The 24,217-nt window shown below is 33.1% G+C and overlaps 1 protein-coding gene across 1 annotated transcript; it reads right to left on the bottom strand.

Annotated features, from left to right (window-relative positions):
• Positions 1-202: 202 nt before the first annotated feature.
• On the bottom strand, positions 203-6,525 carry LOC123559030 (methyltransferase-like protein 27). The gene is made up of 5 exons (XM_053544613.1): positions 6,421-6,525; positions 5,547-5,675; positions 4,876-4,939; positions 4,461-4,553; positions 203-396 (listed from the first exon to the last, which is right to left on the bottom strand). Exons 1-5 carry the CDS (start codon positions 6,523-6,525, stop codon positions 203-205), a joined length of 585 nt encoding a protein of 194 aa, XP_053400588.1.
• Positions 6,526-24,217: the final 17,692 nt, after the last annotated feature.

Below are 24,217 nucleotides of genomic sequence, written 5' to 3' on the forward strand. Positions count from 1 at the left end.
ACCGCCCACAATAACATGCATTTGTCAATCTCCGCTTTTAAAATGAGAAATGGGTGACTGAAATCGGCTAGTATGTTTTCTTGTACATGACTATTGCTTTTACAATACATATGGGTAAGGTATGACAAGTACACAAAACAGTTTTATTTGTTGAATCAAATGATCAGTTTATTTCCCTCATCCATTCAAATTCCCACACAATTTAAACACCATTCTTTACTTTAATTTTAAATAGGACTCCATCTCTGTTAAAGGAATAGTTCGGCACCACTCTCCTCTCAACCATTTCCAACTGGTTTTCGCGTTCAAGTTTGGCAAAGAAAGGCTCCAGTTTATCTGCGTACTCCCCTACATTCTCCAGAAATTCTTTCCTCATCGAGATCAAAACTAATCCGCCTTGAAAATTAAAACATAAAGTTTGGTCAACTACACTTGTAATGACATTAAACTACCAACATTTTCTATACTTTCAATAAAAATGCATGTGTTGTAAAGTTGGATTTTTTACAACATAATGTTACATAATACATAGTTTAAGTATTGCATAATATCATCTAACAGTCTAATATTTTATCATAAATGTTTGTATTTAAAAATAGTATGGTATTTTAAGTTTTGAAGTCTCTTAAGTGCATTTGGCTAGTCTATTAAAGACTGCTGATTTATCTAGACAGATCATTCTTCACATTCTTCAGTATATTCATTTATGATACTTTATTATTGCTTATATACTTCATAGTCATCAGTACTTCCAGTTTATCTTTATTGTAACAAACTGCATTTAATATCATTATATATTTTCATTTTGTATTCTCATCAGCTATTTTTAGTAAAACCAGTTATGAAAGAACTTTGAGCTATTTTTAGATTATAGACAAAGAGTTTACATAAGCATTGTCAAGGTCATAGCTGATATGTAAGATAAATGTTGAATGGCTTATCAGAAAAAATGCTGACCAATCAGAATGCACTTAACATCCTTCATGGTTGAATGCATTCTGGAAGAGTTTACCTCAGTAGAATTTCAGAGCCATTTCTTCACTCTGTAATGAATTTTTGGACTGACAACATCTAAGTCAAAGCGCTCAAAGCGCTGATGGTGGCTGCTAATCAATGTTTAAAATATTACAAAGAAAGTGACAACTGAGGAATTGTTAATATAAACTATAAGAACTTTTTTTTGCATTTTTTTAATATTCGGCTTTGGTTTCAAAATTAATCCTTTTTCACTGTCAGTCATTGTTTACATACACACTGATTCAGTCTTTAACGAATAGTTTTGATTATTTGTGAGGAAAACGACAACATAAATTACATCGAAATTGTTTTACTATGAATAAATAATATAAGCTTTTTCTTCAAATCATTCAGCTTTTAAGATTTCTTTTTAAAGCTTTTGGGCAGTGTCTGTCATGAATTATTATACACACTGATTTAGTCCGTATCAGATAGCTGTGGTTTTCATGAGACTTTTGTGAAAGAAAACAACACAAACATGCACCACAGATGCACCTCAGAATGTCAGTTCTGCAGCTAGTGTATTTTAGAGGTGCATTAATTATCACTCCTTGGCAAAAATGCTGGACATTAAGTCAGACAAACTTACAACTTTAGTCAGACCGAGAAAAAAGTCGAAAATATGTACTGGCGAAACGAAACCGTTTTATTTTTTATACATATATTTGTATCCAGATATATTGAGACGCACCATGAGAAAATCAGCATAGTGCGTTAGCGAACAGCAAGGATTCTGACCAGAGTGGTGTATGGATCCGCAGTTTGATTTGGGCCCATGCTGGTCACAAATGCACTATGTTGTTTTTCTCATGGTGCGACTCGAATGAATTTAGCTGCAGTGAGCAGAATCTGTCTTGAAACAATTCAATTTTTTAAGTTGGTCAAATCTGTTATCCGACGACTTGCGACGGTCTGACACATTGCCTTTTCAAAAAGGCGAGTATTAGTATCATCGCTGCGCCCACTTTCATGCGCTTACAAGTTGATGAAATCGTAATACAGTAGCACCACTTAGTCAAAGCGAGCTTGAAACACTTCTCAGCTTGGGCGACCTGTGGGTTTCAACGTTGATAATTCGTGTTTTGTCAGACGAAATTATACCGAATACATGTGTATCTATGCATACATATAGTATCTTATATTGTACATTTGCTGAAGGAAGATTATCCGTGAGGGAATATTATTTAGAAAACATAGATGTCTTTGATTCTCACGGCAGGTCACATTGCAAACAATATCGAGTGAATTTTAACTGAATGTTCTTTCATTTTTGTTCACTCTCGTATTGTAAGCATGTTTTAGTATATTTTGTTCTTGATATAACGATGAACTGTACATGTCCAAGTTATATCAATAAAGTACTGTTCTGTTCGTAAATCATGTCACTAAATTTGCGCTAATTAGTGTTAATTGGCAGTATCAACGCCTGAGGAAATCCATATCACTGCTGATTATCGATTTTCTATAAATAGCCTAATCAACATGCGGTCATATTTTTGCGTGCTTGAAACGAAAACGAGACAATGCAGTCGAAGATTCAGTAACATTCTTAGATCACTAGGGTTGCATTAATATAATATCTTGCAATTTGATAGGTATGACGAAATTTAAGTTTGTTCTGACATATTTGAAAAGTATTACAACTTGCTGGAAAAGAATCAGCAGTACAAACTGGAATTGTCTATGGATCGGAAATGTTTGGAAACTTTTCCGTTGAAATTCCGTTTCTATTTTTAGCCGCGGATTATTGCTATCAGAAGTCATTGTTCTTTATCAAATAAAGCCTTAAATTACGGAAGTTATACATGTGACACTGCGGTTAGGAAACATTTTTGAATTGTCAGTCTGGCTTCCCAGGCTAGGTTTCTATATACATAAGCTACCTTTATCAACGTTATAAGCTACGTGACCTCTGGGGCAGTACTACGCAATAGCAATCAATATCATCGCTCCAGTTCAGGTGACATGAGGTCATCGTTTATTCACGTGACCATAAATTTGCATATTTGTATTCATACACGTTGTTGTTTTAATTAAAACGTTTACCTCAGTTTGTATTGATTTTAGTCGCCGAATTTACATTAAAAATGGTATTAAGGCATATATTGTAGCTTTTCAAATTATGCACGTTGTGTAGATAATTGTTTACCTAGAAAGCTTGGAACTATTTTTGGTTGTGTTGTTAGGATGGTCTTAAGAACTGACAAGATTTTTCAAACTGAGTATTCTATTTGACACTGGTGGCAGCTAGCAGCCACCAAAAACTCTCTTAGGGTTTAGTAATTAATAATTAATTAATTTTGCATTTATTTTTGGCTATTTATTTAACCTAAGAGTTTTACTAAATTTATTGTAACTTTTCTCTAAATTAGTAAGTAATTTTCTTTAATTAAGTAACTTACATTCTATTGTTTTAACAGCAATTATTTTAGATTTTCATCTTTAAATACTTCAATAAATATTGATAATTAATTTACATTGCTGTTAACTATAGGCAGAGTCATTCAAGTACAGAGTCACAAAATACATTTAGATACTTTAATAATAACATTTATTAAGATAATTATTTACTTTTTGGCAGAACTTAAAACTTTATTCTTTTTATTTATTAAGCTGATTTGTCATCTTCATCAGTAATTTTGGCATTTTTCTAACTTGTATATTTAGATCTTTTTGTGAAATATTATTTTAGAAAGATAAGTAAAAATTTGGTTGGTTTTTAAATTTATTCAGCATTTGTGTTTTTATTTTCCCTTTCAAAGTAAAGGGTGGTGTCATCCTGACGTGTCAGTTATTCTGACGTAATAATTTACTACTAGTAATCTGCTAACCACTGCTTCAAAGCAAATTATTAAACGAACGTATAGTCAGACTGTTCAAAAAGACAGTGTTAAGTAAACAAAAATTTTATTTTCCACAACACATGCATGGGTTATAGCAAACCTTACATAATGGTATTCATATGGTCTTCTATAAGACTTATTACACAAATACCGTCTGTGTACTGAATAAAAAGAATACTACATCTTCACACCGTTTTAAATGGAATTATCCCATAGATCATTGTAATTAACATTACTACTCTTATTTTTTTATCCTTGCATGGTGCAAATGAAGACATCTCTAACCAAACAATAAAGCTGGAAGGGGATTAAATGTTCTATAAATTTATGTTTGAATGACGAAAGAACATTACGTAAGTCAGCTTTTATGCACAAATTTATTACCAGGAGCTGATAGTCCTTTCGCTTATCAGTTCTATGCATTATATATGATTTCTATTGTATGCATTGTAAGGGCTGGTCCGATTTAAAAGTCCAATATATATTCTGTCCTACATGGGAAACAAAGGGGAAAAACGATATGCTAAAGGTTTTGCTACAGATGCGGAATTTGAATCATAAAACAACAGTCTTTGTCTTTTCAAAAATAAATATGTATACCTGGCTTTACGATACGTATCATCTGAAGTATTCCGGAACAAGGTACATGACTCTCTCCCATCCCGCCCGATAAAACCAAACAGTCGTGTTCACCTAAAATATCAAATGATAATCAAATAATGGATCTGAGAATTTATTTAAATATTGAAAATACATTGGTTTGTGAGACTTAATGCTCAATGTGTATCCGTTAGTCATTTTATGTTTCAACAGTGACACGGCAAGACTTCGCGTTCTAGAAAAATACGTAGCGAGTGTCGCAAAAGATTTCTTAACTAGCAGCAGTATTTAAGTCCATTTATAATTTTAAGTATTTTCTTTAAATAGTAAACAAAGCAAATGAACAATGATACATGCAATGTTTTATCACAGCAGAACTCTGTGTATAGGTTTTTATAGATGCCAATGCTCTTACATTGTTTCAACATCCCATCAGAAGGGTCAAGGCCGTCGATATTTTTAAAACCATACGCAGCCAACTAAAAGCATTAAAGTTATTTCAACTAAGTGGAATATACTCTCGTGAATTAAAAACGCAACATCTATATATTCGTGGAAGACTAACCTAAAGAATATAGATGATATTTTTTTGTTTCAGTGTAAGTTTATACTTCACGTCAGCGCAAATTGTATAAATTAACCCTTAATTTTTGGGAGATCATTACCTATATTACTAAATAAGTATAAAGTTATAAACTGAAATGAAATAGTATTTTGCTACAAAAAGTGTCCCTCTAGCAGTTCAAAACGTTTTTTGCTATGTGTGAATTAGAATCTACGTATTCAGGCTTTGCTCTAAAATTGTAGATGAGCTATGCATCATGCACCAGGCGTTAATTTGTTGCTGTATAATAGATGAAGAAGATAGTTCTTTTCAGAATTTCAAAACGAAGTCTATTTCGAGATGACATTATAATAAAGTTTAGACAGTGTACGGAAAGCATCGTATAGTGTACGGAATTTTCATAAATAATAGCCATGACTTACAACACCTCTTAGTATCACGAATTAAGAACTGAAAGTAACCTTCGAGCAAATAATGCAAGTTACTACATGTAATTCATTTATATGATACAAAAGTGTTACCTCATTTCCTACACGACCACTCCCACAGGCAATGTCTATAATCTTAATTTTATCTCTGTTTTCAGGAAAACAATCGGCTACCTCGTCAGCCATAATGGTTGGTCCATTATATGTTCCCGGATTCAAATCCTACAAATAACGCAAATGAAAAGAAAAGTTTATGCTTCCTAAAGGATTTTCTTATATATATATATTATTAACTATCACATCAGCAATCAGTAAGTGTCGTGTGTGGCCGTAATTGGAGGCATTGTGGTTACATTTTCTTGTCCTAGAATAGAGTCCAATTGATATTTGTGTAATACAACTTTGCTTCAGCTGTTGCTGTTGCTAGTGGGCTTGTTACCCCTCATGGATATACCCAATCAAACAGAGGTTGCTATACTTTTGATTTGTTGCATTTATGGTTCCAGTTCCAAATGATCTTTTTTTTAATTTTAGTAGCGCTAAAGAGTTAAAGACTTGATGTAATAACAAGTTTTGCTTCGAAATACCAGACGTCAAACCCCATCACCAAAACACACATATATATGGCATATAATGGTCCGTTCCATTGCAGGTTATTAACATTCCTTTACACACAATAATGTTTTATATCTATGTTTTGGTGATATATATTAATCTTTGTGCTGAAATTATCAGAAAATATGAACATTCAATATATTTATCGTACTAACATTTACAATCAAATTTGTGCACGACTTAGAAACAGCGTTTAAATTTCTTAATTTATGTCGCTCGTTTAAATTGTCTTAAATTTTGATGAGTCACAAACTAGTTTCGCCGTGAATGGCTCATCAGTGTGTATTTATGTATATATATATATTAGGAATATGACAAGTATAAGTTTAATAAATTTAGTAATATCCACTACCTGGTCATATTTCATATTTTCAGCCCATCGTGAATAATAGTCGGCAATCTCCTCCGGTGACATGCCCTTCAAGCCGGAATAATAGTTGACCAAATTTTTCGCCATACTGAACTACGTGTTTTCCCCTTTACTTCCCGAAAAGATTCTGAAATATAAAACTTTTAATTATTAACTATCACTTGCATACCTCCAGTAATAAAGTATATAAGTGAAATATTTCATTCAACTCCGTAATCACAATTTACTAATATATATTTACCAGACAACATTTACTAATTATATGAGATAAAATGTGTTACTATAAAATGCATTGTCTGTCTGAATATAAATTAAAACAAAACTCTACATATACTTCATTCATTTATTTTCAAATACAGTAAATCCTTCAATTTGGTCCATTGCTGCATTCATCTCTGAAAATAAAATAAAATCGTCATCGTCAGATTTCTTTCAAATTGGAATTCCAATGTCAAAAAGCCCTGTAAAAGTGTAAAACCAAAGGCCGCCCAACACGACATTTACCATTGTACACCGAACAGATTCTAGATAAGATTGAAATTAATGATTAATAAGGTGTCTCAGTCAGTACAAATGCCATACGATTTTCGTGCTGTGTATACCACTTTATCACACGATTTAATAAATGACACATTAATACTGCCCTAAATCAAGACTTTTGCCAAGGAGAATGCTACTTTTCTTGTTTACAATTTCGATAAAGCCTTTTTACTAGTTGCATTGTTAAACATTATACTATGTGGACCTGTGACGAAGATTATAAAGCTCTTCTCTTTTTATTGAAAAATACTTACGTCAGGTTGTGGAATGCAGTTTTCCGACAAGTAATAGGTATTCCCATTTGGGATACAATTGTGCACCCCTTGTCGCAGATTGTTTTTGTATTGTTTTGAAAGAGATTTTTTTATGTTTAGCCTTTCGCCAGATACACGGGCAAACATTATAAATGCATTAAATAATACATCACGCTATTTGAATGATTTTCTTAATATATTGATAATCCGATTTTTGCTCAGTTGGTAGGTACTATTTATCCCAGTGAGCTCCAGTTAAATAAAACTAACAATTCAGATACTACTGCTCCAATTTTAGATTTACATCTCTCTTTTTTATAACAATATTATACATACCCAATTCACGAAAACATGTAATAAAAAATGTTACCTAAACTGCGGACGTGGATTGAAATTTGATAGCATTAGTCTGGTATCATTATTAGTACTGAGTTTATATCAAATGGATATCAGGACTCGTCTAAGTGGTTTATACGAACTACAACAAATAATAAGACAATCGCATGCCAACTGGAAAGCAATTTATTTTATGCATAATATTATACCTGAACACGGAATATGTGTGTATGTATTTGCATGATTAGATTGTGTATTATACCTTTAATTCAAAACAGAATGGGAACATGACTATCCAACGTGACTTTCTACGACAGACTCACGTCGGATACGATTTTTAGCCGCGAATTAGGTAGGTTTTTTCATGATAGTGTCATAAATCCTTGATGGATTTGAAAATGGTATATGGCACAAAAACGAGTAATTGACGCGCGATTTTCGGACATAATAATGTTTTATGCATGCAACTTGTAGGTTTTTTTTCAAACATTGAAATCTCAACTTCTGTGACTTGAAAATGTGAGTCCAAATTTTAGAAACATTTACAAACATATTTGTTAATATCTTATTAACGTATACTGGATTAATCGTATCAACAAAGGAATGTTTCAGAATATAAACGGGAACAGCTTTTTTTCATTATGTATGAAAACACAATCGGCTCAAACTGTCGTCAAAGATACGTGAAATGTCAGATGTATGCTTAACATAGCGATAAAACTGGGTTGAGATAGTAGAATGAAATTAAATATCATAGCATGACTCGATTGTGATGAAAGTTTCGTATGTCTTTTTTCAACACAATGTTCTATATATGTAAGAAAGTTCAAATATATACTATCAGTAACATGAAAAATATTGACAAAGATTTCAAGGAGTCGCTACAAGTTTTGTTAAGTCTACAAGAAACCATCAAAATGCAGTTATGTACCGTTCGTGGCGCAAGTAGATAGTTATAATAGTAATCAACCATAAAAATCTTCGGATGTTCTTCCAATAATAATCAGTTGTTGTCATATCCGTACGGAGATATCGACTTCTTCAGGAAAAACAATTGGCAGCAATATATTTCATTTTCGCCGATTGTAAGATTTTGGTTGAAGGTATGCAGTACCTTTGTCTCCGGAAGAGTTGCCTATAACATTATCTTTTTATTTGCTTTACGTTATCTCCGTTATTAGTATTTTGTTTACAAGTGTTCTCATCAGCATGATTGCACAGACTATCAGTTTCCTAGACAAAATGAAAAATGTATTTGACAAATATATTAAAGAGAATAGGACCAAGAACGGAGCTTTGGGGTACCGCTTTACAGTATCCTGACAGTTGCGACAAAATGTTTTATGGTTTTTATTTATTTCAATTAAGGGGGCGCATACTTTGAAATTAGAAAAAAGTGGGTGGGGTATGTTAAAATTTACCTGCAAAAAAGTACAAAGTTTTGGTACATGAAATGGATACTGTTTCAACTGTTATAAGTACACAAAGGATTGCTCACTAAAATAAAAATGAGAAAAACTGAAACAAGAAAGTTATTGTTGAATTACATACGACTTATTGTGTACATTCAAAGTCAACAAGTAATATTTTTTGTGCGAAAATAATAGTGCTTTACCTTGTCCAAACATTTATCAATATCCTACAGATTCTAATTTAAAGAAAAAAAGTGAAATAAGTTCACTGTCTTTCTTTTCATTTTGCATATGTAAGCTAAAACATATTATTTAGTTTGTTTACAAAGTAGTGCATAAGAAAAGATATGGTGGTCAAGGAATGCCACATTCCAAAACTAAAAGAGTATATTCCCCTTAATACATTAAACATTTATCGTTACAGAAGTGGAGTGGCTTATAATAAGGGCCTAGAAATGGTTCCATTATTAATTTTCAACTTGGTATTCATGAACTACAATGCACTTAAATATCAAAACACATTCAACAAACTTTTGAAAACGTATTGTCTTAAAAATCCCTAAAATAAGGTATGGAATTTGGTTGAGAGGTCAAATCAATGTGTATATGTGCAAAAGTAACATTCTAATCTTATTCACAAAACTAACTAATACACAGCAGGAATGTAAGTGATCAAAACTGGACGAATATACAGTTATCCACACTTTAATGTCATTTATAATTTGTCCTTGAATTCTCCACCATACTTTTCATAACTCTGTTTGCACGAGTTGCACGAGATTGCTGTCATTCACGTAAAAAAACGGGGTCAGACAAGTTGTAAATGCAATATCATCTAAACGTAATAAATGGATTATGCAGTTCAAGAAAAACTTTATCTCATAACGTAATGAATCAAAGCCTTGAGATGTCTGGTGGTTGCGGGTTTGCTATGTTCATTTTCATCTTAAATGCCAATCTATAAATATACATGTATAAGAAACAAATACTAATATGCCTTGATCTAAGATAAACTCTGCCTGACCTTACATGAACAGCTGGAAGTCAGTGATGTAACCATGGGCCCGAATACCTAATCATTGACAAATCTTATATAATCTAAATGGCCAGTGTGAATGGATAGAGGATGAATAAGAAATGATTGATCATTGATAATTCATCCACATTGTTCATGAATGGGACTACTTTGTGTAGCACATGAACAAATTCATTTAGTTGTGATTTGGAATCAAATAAAGATGCTACATGATTGTCAGAAATACACTTAACTTTGTTTGCGGGATAAACCCGCAACCAACAAGTATAATGTTGTAACAACAACTATACTTACACTGATCTAAGTAGCAGTCGGTTTATAAGTGACTTTATTGATTCATTTTGTGTTTTGTTATTGTTGTCAAAAAGTATAACGGCAGTGCCTCACAACTGAAGCAAAAACCAGTTTGATGCGCAAAGTAGCCCACTGTAAGTAATATTTTTTGATAAATGTCCATATAAATTAATAATTTTCTGAATATCTGAATAGTATTCGTTATTTGATAAGAAATTATTACCATCGACATGGTTTTTTTTAAAAAATCATACACGTGCTGACACCTAAGTTGTCTCCCGTTGTTTATTAGATTTACCGTTCGTCCGGCGCAGTAATACTTTTAGCAGTGAATCGCCGAGAAGTCGTGGGAAAATTAAAAACCATGTAAATAAACTAAAATTAACCACCTTTTCAATATCAATTTCAAGTGATCGACGTTATGCATTTAACCCACCTGACCTGTGTAGCATCTTATATATCTGTTCTAAGGTATTCATTGTGTAGAATGTCATGTTATGCCCTTGCAATGCTAATCCCACTCTGATTTTTTTGTTTACATTTTTTATCAATGAGAAAGATGGCGTCCATCCCGAGTTGAAATGACGTGGCGTACTTTCACAAAGACCTCTGTTTTCCTATTACATTCATAGTACCACATCCTTATCCACAAAGTACTGAATATTACAGGTGTCCATCAATATTATATCAGTTTAGGAATATTTTTTTGAGCATGTTTAAACAATTGAGCATGTTTAAAGTGTCACATGTAGCATTCACACCTACATTAAATAGTACCATGTCTGCGTCTTGTATGTTGTACGCTAAGCTTTTTTTTACACCGTTTTAAATGATCGAGTATTTTATACTCCTGATTAATTATTATAAATGCTTTAAAACACCAGAATCGTCAACTAAAGGTGATTTTAGAAAATAATAATTTTAACACTGCGTCACAACAAATGCTTTTCAAAAGTAACGTTCGGTAATATGCATGTATCTCATAATTTATAAACAGTCGTGACCAAATAAGGCGTTTTGACCACTGGACTGTTCTTTTTTTACGTGAAGTCATATCCACATGAGTTCATGACAAAGCTCATATATTTCGCACTATAATGTAAACTATCAAACCTCGATTTATTTCGTCAATATTATCATAATAAGACGTACGCCGAAACGTCAAGGCGGGAAAATCTACAGAAACATTTGTTGTTATTGAATTAGCCACCACAAAATATAACAAAGAAATATGCTCTTTATGTGTATTATAAAGTGAAATGAGATCTATCAAACATCCCTGAAAACCTCTAGCCCGTTACTAACCAATAGGACGCCGACTGTCTGTTTTTGTAGGCGTGAGACGCTCACACAATGAGCCTGTGACGTCAGTGGTAGGATACGGAATATCATTTCGTCCTCCTTCAGTATAAACTCTTCACTTATACCAACCTTGTAGTTAGAAACATTGGAATTGTATCATGCTATTAGAAACATTAAAACAGTATGTACAAGTATTGTACATGATACATGTATTTATCAGCAAATTATTGTAAAAACATTGTTTCAATATCCATTCACGTTATTGTCAGAGAAACAATCTGATTATTTGGGTCAAATTACCATTTAATATCACATTTCCATGAAACGTCCCATAAAGCTTAGACACTGTTCTTCTCCAATTAAATTTTAAAGAGAACCTGCCTCCTCTCAATCATTTCCAATTTGACGTCATGATTACATTTGATAAATTATGGACGGTCGACCAACGGACTCCTCCATACATTTTAAACATTCTTTCCTCATCACGGCCAAATGGAAAATAACAAAGGTATTTTATAATAGACCTGACATGATTTAACATTAAACTTCAAATAAATCTATCATTTCCTGCAAAACGTGCAGTAAGCACACAACAAGGCTTCTTTCGAGTGTTCTTTTTTACAAAGTGTTAACCAAAACATTTTTATTTTGCAGACCTATTGCAAAATACTAGATATGTTTCAATATCACCAAGTTACTATTTATACCATCCTAGGGTTAATATAATTAGATCAAATTTGATTGATCTAAATTTTGCTGTAAATAGGTGAAGCGAGTTACTGACAGCCAGAAAAAGCCAACACTAACGTTTTGTACAGTTACGAAGTACGCAGTGCATAAGTTTTAAAGTCTCATAATGCCTTTGTTTAAAATGTGGCTGCCACATTTTTCGTTAAATCCTATGTATGATAATTGTTTTATATAATGTTTGACAAAGTTTGTTTGTTTGTTTTGGGTTTAACACCGTTTTTCAACAATATTTCAGTTATGTAACGGCAGGCAGTTAACCTAACCAGTGTTCCTGGATTCTATACCAGTACAAACCTGTTCTCCGCAAGTAACTGCCAACTTTCCCACATGAATCAGAGAAGGAGGACGAATGATTTCAGACACAATGTCTTTTATCAAATCGTCACGGAGAACATACGCCTCGCCCAGGGCTCAAACTCACGTCACCGAGATCCGTATATCTGCGCCCTCCCTATTGAGCTAAGCGGGCGGACTGAACGGGTTGAATATTGATAAATACCGTAGAAGGTATTATTGCATCTGTTGTCTTTGATTATCTCCCTTTGTAGCTCTGACTGTACAGTCTCATATGCAGTATTAAAAGTAACGCTTTTCTAACCAAATAATTGGACAGCTGTTTTATTTCTTTTTGGGGTAAGTTCACTAACCCTACTATTTTACCCTGTAATTTCAAATATATTAAATACTTAAAAAAATATCATTTACGTCTTCTTTCAAATAGACTGACCTTACAGCTTCTAAAAAACATCAATAGATCAGTTCTATCCACAGTATGTGAATATTTACATCGCTTCAATCCAACCCTAGTTTCGCCAAAACACCTGAATTTCGCTATTTTTCAGTGTTCAGGTGAATAATTCAGTACCAGCGCATCCGTGTACCAAACAAATATTTGTATCAGTGAAAGGTTAGTTAAATACCAACAAAATGGTGTATGTATGTATAAGTTTGGTACACAAATGCGCTGATGCCGACATTTGATAAAATACGTTTCCAGGTGGAAAAATATCTAAACCCCTACCACCTGATTTATTATAAGCTCACCCGTAAAACATGTTCGTTTAACGGTGAAACAGTTGTCATTAAATGCCTGGTAGTGTTTAAACGTAAACATCCTTTCTTTTTAAATGTTGAACACATAAATATAATATTAAGAACTCGAATGAAAAATATTATAAGAGCCTGTCACGGACGTAGATCTACAGACACGATATAAATTCAAGCTTTTAAGCATGCATTTTCGTTTTGTTATAGAACATTTTGTTTACAATTACATGAAAGTTTTAACTCAGGAACGTTTCTGGTGACGCAAATATTTAACGCCAACACGTAATTTTCTATAAGCACACGGTCATTACCGAAGGAGCATCATTGAAAGCACGTGCAGTTTTCCCGCCAAACTATAAAGAAGAAACGTCTGCTTCCGGTTCTATCAAGAAGGGCCAATATTTACGCATATTCATTCTTTTATTATTCACGTTTCCATCTTAACGTTCACATATGTAGGTGTGTTCAACCAAACATTTGGAAAATCTTCCGAACAATGTACGAAAATGTGTAAGCAGTTTCTACTGAAATATGGTTTCGAAAGAATCATCTCGAGTCATTAAAACATACACGTATCATGCCCCGACGCCGACAAGACTTGTCATTTCTTTGGACATGATTAATGGAATTTTTGTCAACAGTTTTTAGAATAATGATTTCACATAGTACATGTTTTAGTAAACTTGTTTTAAAGGCACTGACCTCCAGATCGTACGACAACAACAACATAAAAAAATAGATATCAGAAAAGTATTGCTATATTTCTTAAGGTTTTAAAACTTAGATACTGACAGATTATGTTATAGAAACGCCTAAGAATAAGTTGTTTTTGCGATTTCTTCCATTCAAAATATCGGTATAGTGTTGGTAAACTGCCTTTATATTTATTTAACGACCGTTACGCGCATATTCCTCAGTGGTGTATTGGTCAGGACCGCAGGAAAATTTTTATTGCCGCGGCGGCCCGGGTTTGATTCCCAACTCGAGCATGTACTCTCTCTCTCTCTCTCTCTCTCTCTCTCTCTCTCTCTCTCTCTCTCTCTCTCTCTCTCTCTCTCTCTCTTGATTTGGCATTAAAGACAGATTAGAAACAATATCTCGTGTTCTAATGTTCAAAATATAAGTAAACTTTAAGCGAAAATCTGGAGGTCAGTGCCTTTAAATGGCTAAACGCTAAAGTAACAACTCGTGATCATTTTGTCCACATACTGTTTAAAGTATAATGGAAATAACCATGTCCGCACGTGCAACAGTTTAAATAGTTCAATTACATGTAAGGCCGCATATAACAGTAAAGAAAACATTTGCGTATTACTGCAGTAAATATGATTGTGTGCGACATTAGTGACTTCCCATAATTATAAACGAGAATTACTGTGATATTATGATATTGGTTTTCTCAGCGACTTAAACATTTTCTTGTAAAAAAGGTTTCCAAATCGGCTAGTGCTTCACAAATATATTGAAATACCCGAGGCAAATATGTCCTAATATGGATGATGACGATACGTTATTTACGTCGGCATCGGGTAATGAAATCGGTACCATTGATTTATTAACATACGATTTTGTGTGCAATCTGTTCGCCCGTTTAAAATATTTGTACGAGCATGAAAAAATTCGACTGATCTTCATGCAAATTTTTTTTACTCAATTCACGCATGTTTTCGTTTCGGCCTGTCTCGATTTCATTTAGCTTCATTCTATTTCTTTTCACGGCGTATGAGAAACATCCGTAACTGGTGGCATAACAAACGTCACGTGCTTGTCAGAATACACGAGTGTGAATGAAAGGCGGGGAAAATGGAATTATCAATCGGTCTTCACGGATTTTATTGAATTCTACACAAGTGCGAGATATCGTACATAATCGGTGACAGGATTCTATTACGTCAGGAAATGTTGATGGGCAAACTTTCGGCGATTAAGGACGCTGACTGTAAATTCAACGGGAACTAGACAGAAAAATGAAATATTTAATGAACAGAAATAAAAAAAGATAATATTTTTTAGATCAGTGATGTCAAAATTGCGTTCCGTGTATCGCAGTCAGTAAAGTAGCGACTTCTAGTTAATAAGAAAGGAAAATATCCGTAAGTAATTAAGAGAGGTGATCAAACACCCACCCACCCATATTTTTAATATTTTTACAATCAACCCACCACCCATAAAGACGATTTTTCTGAGGACCACCACCCATAATTATGATTTTCTGATGGACCCCACCACCCATAATTATGATTTTCCGATTCGATTGCCGTCCGACACCCCCCATACAGTTAATTTTGGAATCGCCCTAATTTCATTTAAAATGTAAATAAGTATAAAAAATATCTTACAATATGTCATAAAATGTATACCCCAATAACGAACACCATATAAAAACGCACACAAATTGTTTTTCTGTCAGAAATGACAGACGACTGCTATAGGTAAGGCCAATTAGAAATATATATTAGTTTTACACGTGTAACTTGTTGGTAGTCCATGTGGCTCAGTGGTAGAGCGCTCGCTTTACGTACTGAAGGTCCCAGGTTTGAGAAAAACGTGTAATTTAGCTCTAAGTGAAATATTCAATGATACTGACATTCTTGTTACCATGACAACATCAAATTATTTGACTGTCTGCTATTTTACAAATTATTCTGGTAATTATTTCTTGACAAGTTATAGTCTGCTTAATTTTGTATAGAGCATCTACTGTTGTCATATTGAGGTCTAAACAATGTTTTGTCTTAAATATGCATGGTTACCATAGCAACATAGCCTAAGATAGGATGGAAATCGAAGCAACTTGCAATTCATCATTGTTGTGTTGTAAGTGTTTATAACAGCATTGTTTGTTGTTTAGTAACACATTATTAAATGCCAATTTTGCAGTGAAAACGGATTTTAAGGTAGTTAGCATTATTGCCATAGCAACCATTATGATCTCTTTCAGCTAGAAATGAGTCAGGTATTTGAACAGAATATATATTGCTCTATCACATGTGTGTAGTTTATCTGTTTCTGAGATTGGGCAAATTTTGACCATTAGTGAACTTACCCTTTTAAAGCCTTATGGAACTTTAACACAGACAGATATTTCATGATCAAAAATAATTACATTATACAGTGATGCTCATTAAACAGTGACTACAACATGATACTTTGTCCTAGATTAAGACCCAGCAAAACACAACACTAAATCACAGTCTTAATTGTCATTGACATCACCGACGCATTTATTTCTTTATCAAATTACATTTTCAATACACGGAACGTTTCTTTAAAGATAGTAATTTCTGTTTATTCTACTGACGGACAAGGTATTTCCCAAACTCCAACGCAGTGATCTCCCTTACCGCTTCGCTCATTGATCACTGCCACCACAACATTCACGTGACCATGGTTCATCACGTGATGATCGTTTTAAAAATTAACTTACTTATTAGTATGATATACTTAACTTTTGACAATAACATATCTTGGCCAGCAGGAAAATATTCAAAAGCCTCCATCTGTTTCGGCTTGGGTCAAATGGCAGCATTATAATATAGTGAACGGCGTCAAAGATTAACGTCGACATACTCGTTTGTTTACTTTCAGTTTCGTTTCAGGATACTTAGCTATCATGTAAATAATGACGTATTTTCATTCAGAATCTTTTTTTTTTCATTATGGAACATTCGCCTGTGCTGAAAGAAGTGTAAACTTCGAAAACATTGGGGGAAAAATAACTAAATAATTATATAGCTAAAAGAAGTCCGCTTAGCTGAATTTTAGATAAAAACATTGTGTTGGCAGTGATCAATGAGCGAAGCGGTAAGGGAGATCACTGCGTTGGAGTTTGGGTATTTCCATTTTGGAGAAACAGGATTTAAACATTCTGTATCCCAGATTCCTCTGTTATTGATTAATCAGCACAGAAAGGAAGCTGATAGAGTTCAATTTGCTTTAAGAAGTATTTCTGAAATAGGTCACATTTTATCTATTAATAAAAAGTTCATGTATCAAACCCCAACAACAACAATAAGGCAATGTTTTTGTATCTAAAAAAAACAAGCCGCACTTTAGAAGAGAAATGGAAAAGACATTTTAGCTTTATGAAATTCAAATACGCCGGTCTGAAGGAGAAGAAAACCCTTTCATATTACTTGAAGTGGCTAAACTCTGTCAAGAAGAAGAAGTTACTTTGCGAGTGTTTTTGAACTAACAACGAAAGAGTAAAATGTCCCGCTTTGTATATACTACCTTGACAAAACGCATGAGAATTAATGATCAGATATTCAATTTCGCACAATGGGTATACAAAAGGTATCTACAGAAGAAAAACCTGACCGCATAGATGTATTATGTAAAGAGTAAGAATAACAATAAAATCTGTAAAAAGATCCTCTGGAAGCAAAGAATGCAACCAAGAAGAATAATAGCAGACTCGGTTTGGTTGAGTCTGTTCATGAGAGTAAATGAAATGTGCAACACCTCTCATTAAGAAGACTTACATAATTATTGAACGACAATGAAGTTTGAGACACTTGAATGACTGTGTGTATTGTTATCGTTGGCATGCCTAATAAAAAAGGACACACATATATTATTTAAACTTTTTATACCAAGATGTTGAAATCAAAAATACAAATCCAGTGAAGTCTTATATGAAAAATCATTTCTTCAATACAACATCCATATTGATTAAAGTCTTAGTTGAAATAAGCCTTTTTCACAGTGAGCTTATATCTATAATAAAGCCTTTTATTTATTTTTTTATTTTAACTTCCTGTGTCATCTTCTTTCCTGCTATTATCTAATAAGTGTACGGAATCCCACTTTTAACTTGAAGCAAAACGTTTCATGAGATCAACCTTATCGTATTTTGATTGAATTTCATGCTAAACCACATCAGTAAAATATACTTCTTAAAGCACCTTAAAACAAAAGTATGAGAGTTGTCTCAAGTTAAATTAATAATCAATTGTTTCACTGAATGAGTCTCTTTAATTATTCAACAATGATGGTGGGCAGGTGCTGTATCAAATTGGTTAATCATCCGTTATTGACAACGGACACGAGTTTTTCATTTTCAGTGTCAATATCATCAATATGATCACTGTCTCCTTAAAATGAATTACATCTCAAGAAAATAAATAGAAAAATGTCCTCAAACATTTTTAAAGAAATCCCCGTTGTGCGGCAACTGCGCAAAGACACTGTCGATTCACCTGCGCTATCTGCAGTGTAGCACTGCTGAGCATAATCGAACTCGGAGATACGAGATGCGGACAACGATTATTGTAAGCATATCTGAATAATTATCTCGTATGTCACTTTCAAGAAAACCTTTTTATATATACCTCCATATCCCATAACATCTAACCGTGTACCGACATGAGATAAGATATTTTCAAATGAATGCGGTAGCAAAAGATGAATGTTTATGAGCACTTAATGTTATTCAGACAAAAGTTGTGAATAAACAACTATGAGGATTTTTGTGTTTGTTTTTTGCCTTTATGGGCTGTCCCATTATTTTGCAATTGGTACGAATTAAGATCAAGATTATGTGCGCAGTTAACTGGTTTAAACTGCTAATGTTGATTATGCAATTGGCCATTCTAAGGCGGTGTTTGTCTTGGTTTCTTGTCATTGTTGTATTTTTGTTTTATAATTCGTCATTCAAAAATAGTGTAGTGTTGGAATTTTAGACATCGTTCTTTACAAAAAGCTACTCTTTCCTTGCCTTTAGGTTTTACTCAAACAGTAACATCGCTCAGTATAATGAAAGTATACTGGCGTCTGGTTTTCGTTTTTTCAGCAATCAAGGTTGATATAAGAAATAAATCGTGGTTAAGTGGCCTACATTTGGATATGAAATATGTGAGTTTGTTAAATATGTCACACGCAGACCCCATACACTCGAAACTTACTTTTCACACTACTATATATTTCATAATTTAAATATAAAGTAAGAAACCGTGATCTACAACTTTTCTTTCTGTTTCTTTTACATTATTTTAATTCATCCACTTTTTATATGATCTTTAAACTTCATCTTAACATGACATTAGGAATACTTAACGTTGTAACATCACGTCATAACGTAAGCTTTTCGTGGAAAACGTCCGGAAATATACACGCATATCATCAATCGCGAGCAAGTCTACTACAGGATCCACTTGCCAGCCCTGTATCAGGTTAGTTTAATGGAAGATTTTACACTGAATGACTGGCAGAACCGAACTAAGGAGACAACGAAATATAAATTATACCAAAAACCATTTTATACCGATTTATTGAATTTTATTTAACTTTGTAATACGTATCATGAAAACGAAAGTTGATAATCTTTGTATATTATATAAATCTAAATATTATATTTCCATGTGAAAATTGTTATATTTATAGTAAACATCATGTTTGCAGTAGTTGGACCTTTATCAATAAAACGTCAAGACTTGAAACTGTTTTGATGATATGATATCATAATTGTTTGGTTTCTCAAAATAGTTTTGTAAGCTCGACAAATGTGCTAAAATTTACTAAAATGCTATCCTGGAACCCATTTCTTGATATTTGTTTCCCAATTAACACGGACATTTTTATTATATAACCTACTAAGCAGCACGGATATTCACAATTTCAAGAGAGTAAAATAAAAACAAAGCCTAAGGTGACAGCAGATAATTATGGGAATAAGCAAAAGGAAAATCCCAGGACAGCCTCATGAGTATAACCGTTCATTATCATGGCTCCAAATTGACAATTGTACTATTCTTGTGGATGATAAAGTTTGGCTTCACGGAAAATAAAATTTGGTTAGTTCAAATTTACACAGGCAGGTCACATACATGCAAGAACTTTAGCAAAATGTTAGAATTTAACAAGAGCACCGCCTTGCAGATGCAGATACTCATCTGATTTTTTGTCGCTATGTAATAGAAATATTTTCCTACCCATGATTTTCTTAGTTTAAAAGGGGCCATAATTCTTCAAAAAGCAATGTAAAGTTACGGTACTTGCTGTGCAGAGTCAGCTTTTCATGGCAAATAACTGCTCCAAGTTTTAAAGCAATAGCTTTGACCATTAAAGAGAAAAGTTGACCTAAACGCAAAACTTAACCAAGAAATCTTTCAAATTGATAGTTTAGGAGAAAAGCTTATCTAAACATAAAACTTAACCAAGAAGTCCAAAAGAGGCCATAACTGTTGCAAAAAGCAATGTAGAGTTATGATACTTGCTGTGCAGAGTCAGCTTTAAATGGCAAATAACTGCTCCAAGTTTTAAAGCAACAGCTTTGACCATTAAAGAGAAAAGTTGACCTAAACGCAAAACTTAACCAAGAAATCTGATATTTTCTAAGTCCAAAAAGGGGCATAATTCTTGCAAAAAGCATGATGGAGTTATGTTTCTTGCTGTACAGAGTCAGCTATTGATGGTGAACAAGCGTTGCAAGTTTTAAAGCAATATTCTTGATAGTTTAGGAGAAAAGCTAACCTAAACATAAAACTTAACCAGGCAACACCGACGCCGATCAAGTGATGACAATAACTCATCACTTTGTTTTTAAAATCAGATGAGCTAAAAAGGAAACTTTTTATTGAACAAATGGGGAAGAAGAGTAAAATTTATGACGGCAGTGTACTCTTATTTGAAAATGTCCTGAAACTGTGTTGAAACCAATGCGAGAAGTATCATTAAAATTCAATTTGAGAAATGACAACGAAGATTAAAGCCTAATAGTGAGTAAGATATGGAACAAAAAATGGCAAAGATGTTCCCGTTTGTGAAGAAAGCACCAAATTTTGCATGAACTTACGTTAAGGTATCTCAAATCCTACAAGAGGAGGAGACACGCTATATCTGCACTGGAACCTCCTTTTAAATCAATTTAGAAAAGGGAGGTAAAAATGTCTTGAAAAGAAATAATTTTTTCATTAAATTGAAATTTATCTATAAAGTAATGTTTCATATGATCTAAACATGGATTACATACCACTAGCATAGATAACAAACCATTTGGTATTGACAAATATATGAAGTTTACCACAAAGTACTCTTATTTCTCAAGATACATACTAAAAAGAGAGGTAATCAGATTTTACTATAATGCTTAATTTCAAAACTGTATATGAAAAGATGTTTCTTATGAAGAAAGCATGAAAGTTTGTATCTAAACATTATAAAGTATACTGAATCAGAAATGGACTACATGTACGATTTGTTGGCTTGAATAGACCAAAACATGAGGCCCAAAATGGGAACTACCTTTTGTTTATTTCAATTAAATATATCTAGAACAATTTAAAAAATGTTAATTCATTACCTCAACCAGTTATAACTCTAGACACAAATTTTATTCAATTACATTTGTTTTATACACATTCAATATACATGACTCAGGAAAAATAATATGAGGCCCTTCAAGGGGAAATTGTTAAAAATCACATTTTAAGGGCAAATTTATCTATTTCAATCGTTAAAATATCATATTACTGAACTAAACATAAGTAAAGAAACAGAATTCATAGGTCTTATGTATAAACTATCAAAAAAGTAAAAAGTATTCAATTGTTTAGGTCCATGAGGTAACCTATATATTTATCAGGACAATAGATTTATATCAAAAAGAGGCCCTTCAATGGATCATTTTTGTATGTTACATAACAGTATATGACATAATCATGTTTTCAAATCAAATGACTCATCCAAAGACCCATAAAATAAAAGAAACTGATATTTACACCCTTTCAATAGATATCTAAGAGGGGTAATAGATTTCCCAGTTCTTCTGTAATACATTTGTTTGACAAATTTATATTTCTTTTACATGAATGTGTTATTGCATTGGCATTTAATTGGTTTTGTGAAGTGTACATAGCAATGAAAATCAAGTGTCATTACTGGTCAGTCCAGATTCAACAGAATTAAGCAATGCAAGGGTCACAGTTAAGGTGTACAGACACTAAATAGAAAACTGGCGCGGAAAAATATCATGATAGTCGCCAAAATTGCGCGTTCAAAGAGTCCTCCTTCTTTGCTCTGTAGAGCTTTATTCCTTCCTTGTTACATTTTTTTTTTGCTGAAATCACATAACAAATCTATCCTTGACATATAGGAAGCATTTTCGCAAAAATATGATAGCAGAACAGATTTATTATGGAAATGTAAGTCATACAATTTGGGGAATCATTTTTAGTTGATATCGTAGTTGGTTTGTTTTACTGAAGTACATAAACCCCAATTTTCTTTTGGTGCTTTTTTTCAACATTGACAATATTCTTTAAGAAAATGTAAAAATGTAAGCTACAGAAATTTAAAACGGGTCCTGCTCTGTGCTGTAGCCATTTGAAATCTGTCAATTTTATCTAGAATAAAGAAGGCCAGCTATTTAGTATGTTCGTACCTTAATGTATCTCCCCAAGCATGGCTTCATATTATAAATATTAGAATTGTGAACATCAGGTAGTTTAGATATTTTCATGCTGTCTATTTCCTTCAGGAACTAGAATTTTATCTGGCACCATTTACTGACTTACAGCTTGATACTTTTGTTTATAACATGACCAAAATTTTGAAGTCACAACACATGGTGCACTGACTGGTTTGCGACATGGTACAGATTTGTATGTCGCAGATGCATAAAATCAAAACCACCAAGGGATGATGTTACGAGCAACCAATACTGATGCACACCGTTATTTTCTATAGTAAAACAGTTTGCTAGTTGTTAGCTGTAGCTTGATTTAGCCGTTCCAAACAGTTCTGGTACATGCTGACTAATAATGTAGTAAGCCGTCTTTTTGGCATAAAAACAAGGACAAAGTAGACTTTGACTTAAAGCTAACATTTTTTGTAATGCATTATTTGGTTGTGATTCTGTCTCAATACGTTTGCAAGGCATAAGATATCTTTACTTATGGCTATGCCATGTTAAAAGATTCAAGAAGCTCACACGACAACTGGAAGAATAGGTTGTTCTATCATGCAAAGGAATATCAAAATGAAGCCAGAGAATATATTTTCTTATACAGTTAGACGTATTGAAATCAACCCCATAAGATATATTCACGTATGTACTAATGTAGCAAATAACATTGTATCAAGCAGGTTGTAGACAGGCATTTACAGCATACATTGACAGCGCTAATCCTGTTAACTGGAAATGGTCAGGAGAACAGGTACTTGGCTTTAATTACGTAATACGCTTCATAATTAGCTGCTATAGGTTGGAGGAAACTCATCAATGTAACTACAATAATACATAAAAAGGCAGATATAAATGTATCGAGCCAATTCTGTGTACTTAGACGTTTTGAAGACATGTGTGCTAGAGAGTGAAATACTGGCAAATCTATTACAGTATTAGTTAAATATTGAAAGGGTTGTTACGCCTAAAATTAAAAGTTGTTTGGGGTATCCTGACTGTATTGGACAAAGAGTACATATCAGCTATGATTATAACTAGGATGGCCTGCAATAGTCATTTTATCCGTGCTGAATGGGCTCCATTGGCCATACCGAGATGCATAGTATACTCAAGTCTGACCCACAAGTACAACGTGCTGAATGATCATTTCTTTATCAGATACATGATATCATTATATAGGCCGATTTGGAACTTAAGACAAAAAATATACTATTTCGTTGTTTGTCAAAGGCTTAATATTTAAGATAACTGTTGCTCAGTATATTTTAAGGAGACATTGTTTATAAACTAATCGATTAATCTTTACCTTCAAAAATTTTCATCTAACTCTATTTGGCATGACTTTCTTTATTTCTGTATTATATTTTCATCTTAAACAAATTTTTATTTGTGTTCTTAGGGT

The sequence above is a fragment of the Mercenaria mercenaria genome, chromosome 5 (assembly GCF_021730395.1).
Source record: "Mercenaria mercenaria strain notata chromosome 5, MADL_Memer_1, whole genome shotgun sequence".
NCBI lineage: Eukaryota > Metazoa > Mollusca > Bivalvia > Venerida > Veneridae > Mercenaria > Mercenaria mercenaria.

What these genes read in the sequence shown, in the direction of transcription:
- LOC123559030 (XM_053544613.1), bottom strand. Translation starts at nt 6,525, where the DNA reads ATGGCGAAAAATTTGGTCAACTATTATTCCGGCTTGAAGGGCATGTCA. An exon ending in AAAATATGAAATATGACCAG is followed by an intron (nt 5,676 to 6,420) that starts GTAGTGGATATT and finishes CGTTATTTGTAG; the next exon opens with GATTTGAATCCGGGAACATA. An exon ending in GATACGTATCGTAAAGCCAG is followed by an intron (nt 397 to 4,460) that starts GTATACATATTT and finishes TTAATTTTCAAG; the next exon opens with GCGGATTAGTTTTGATCTCG.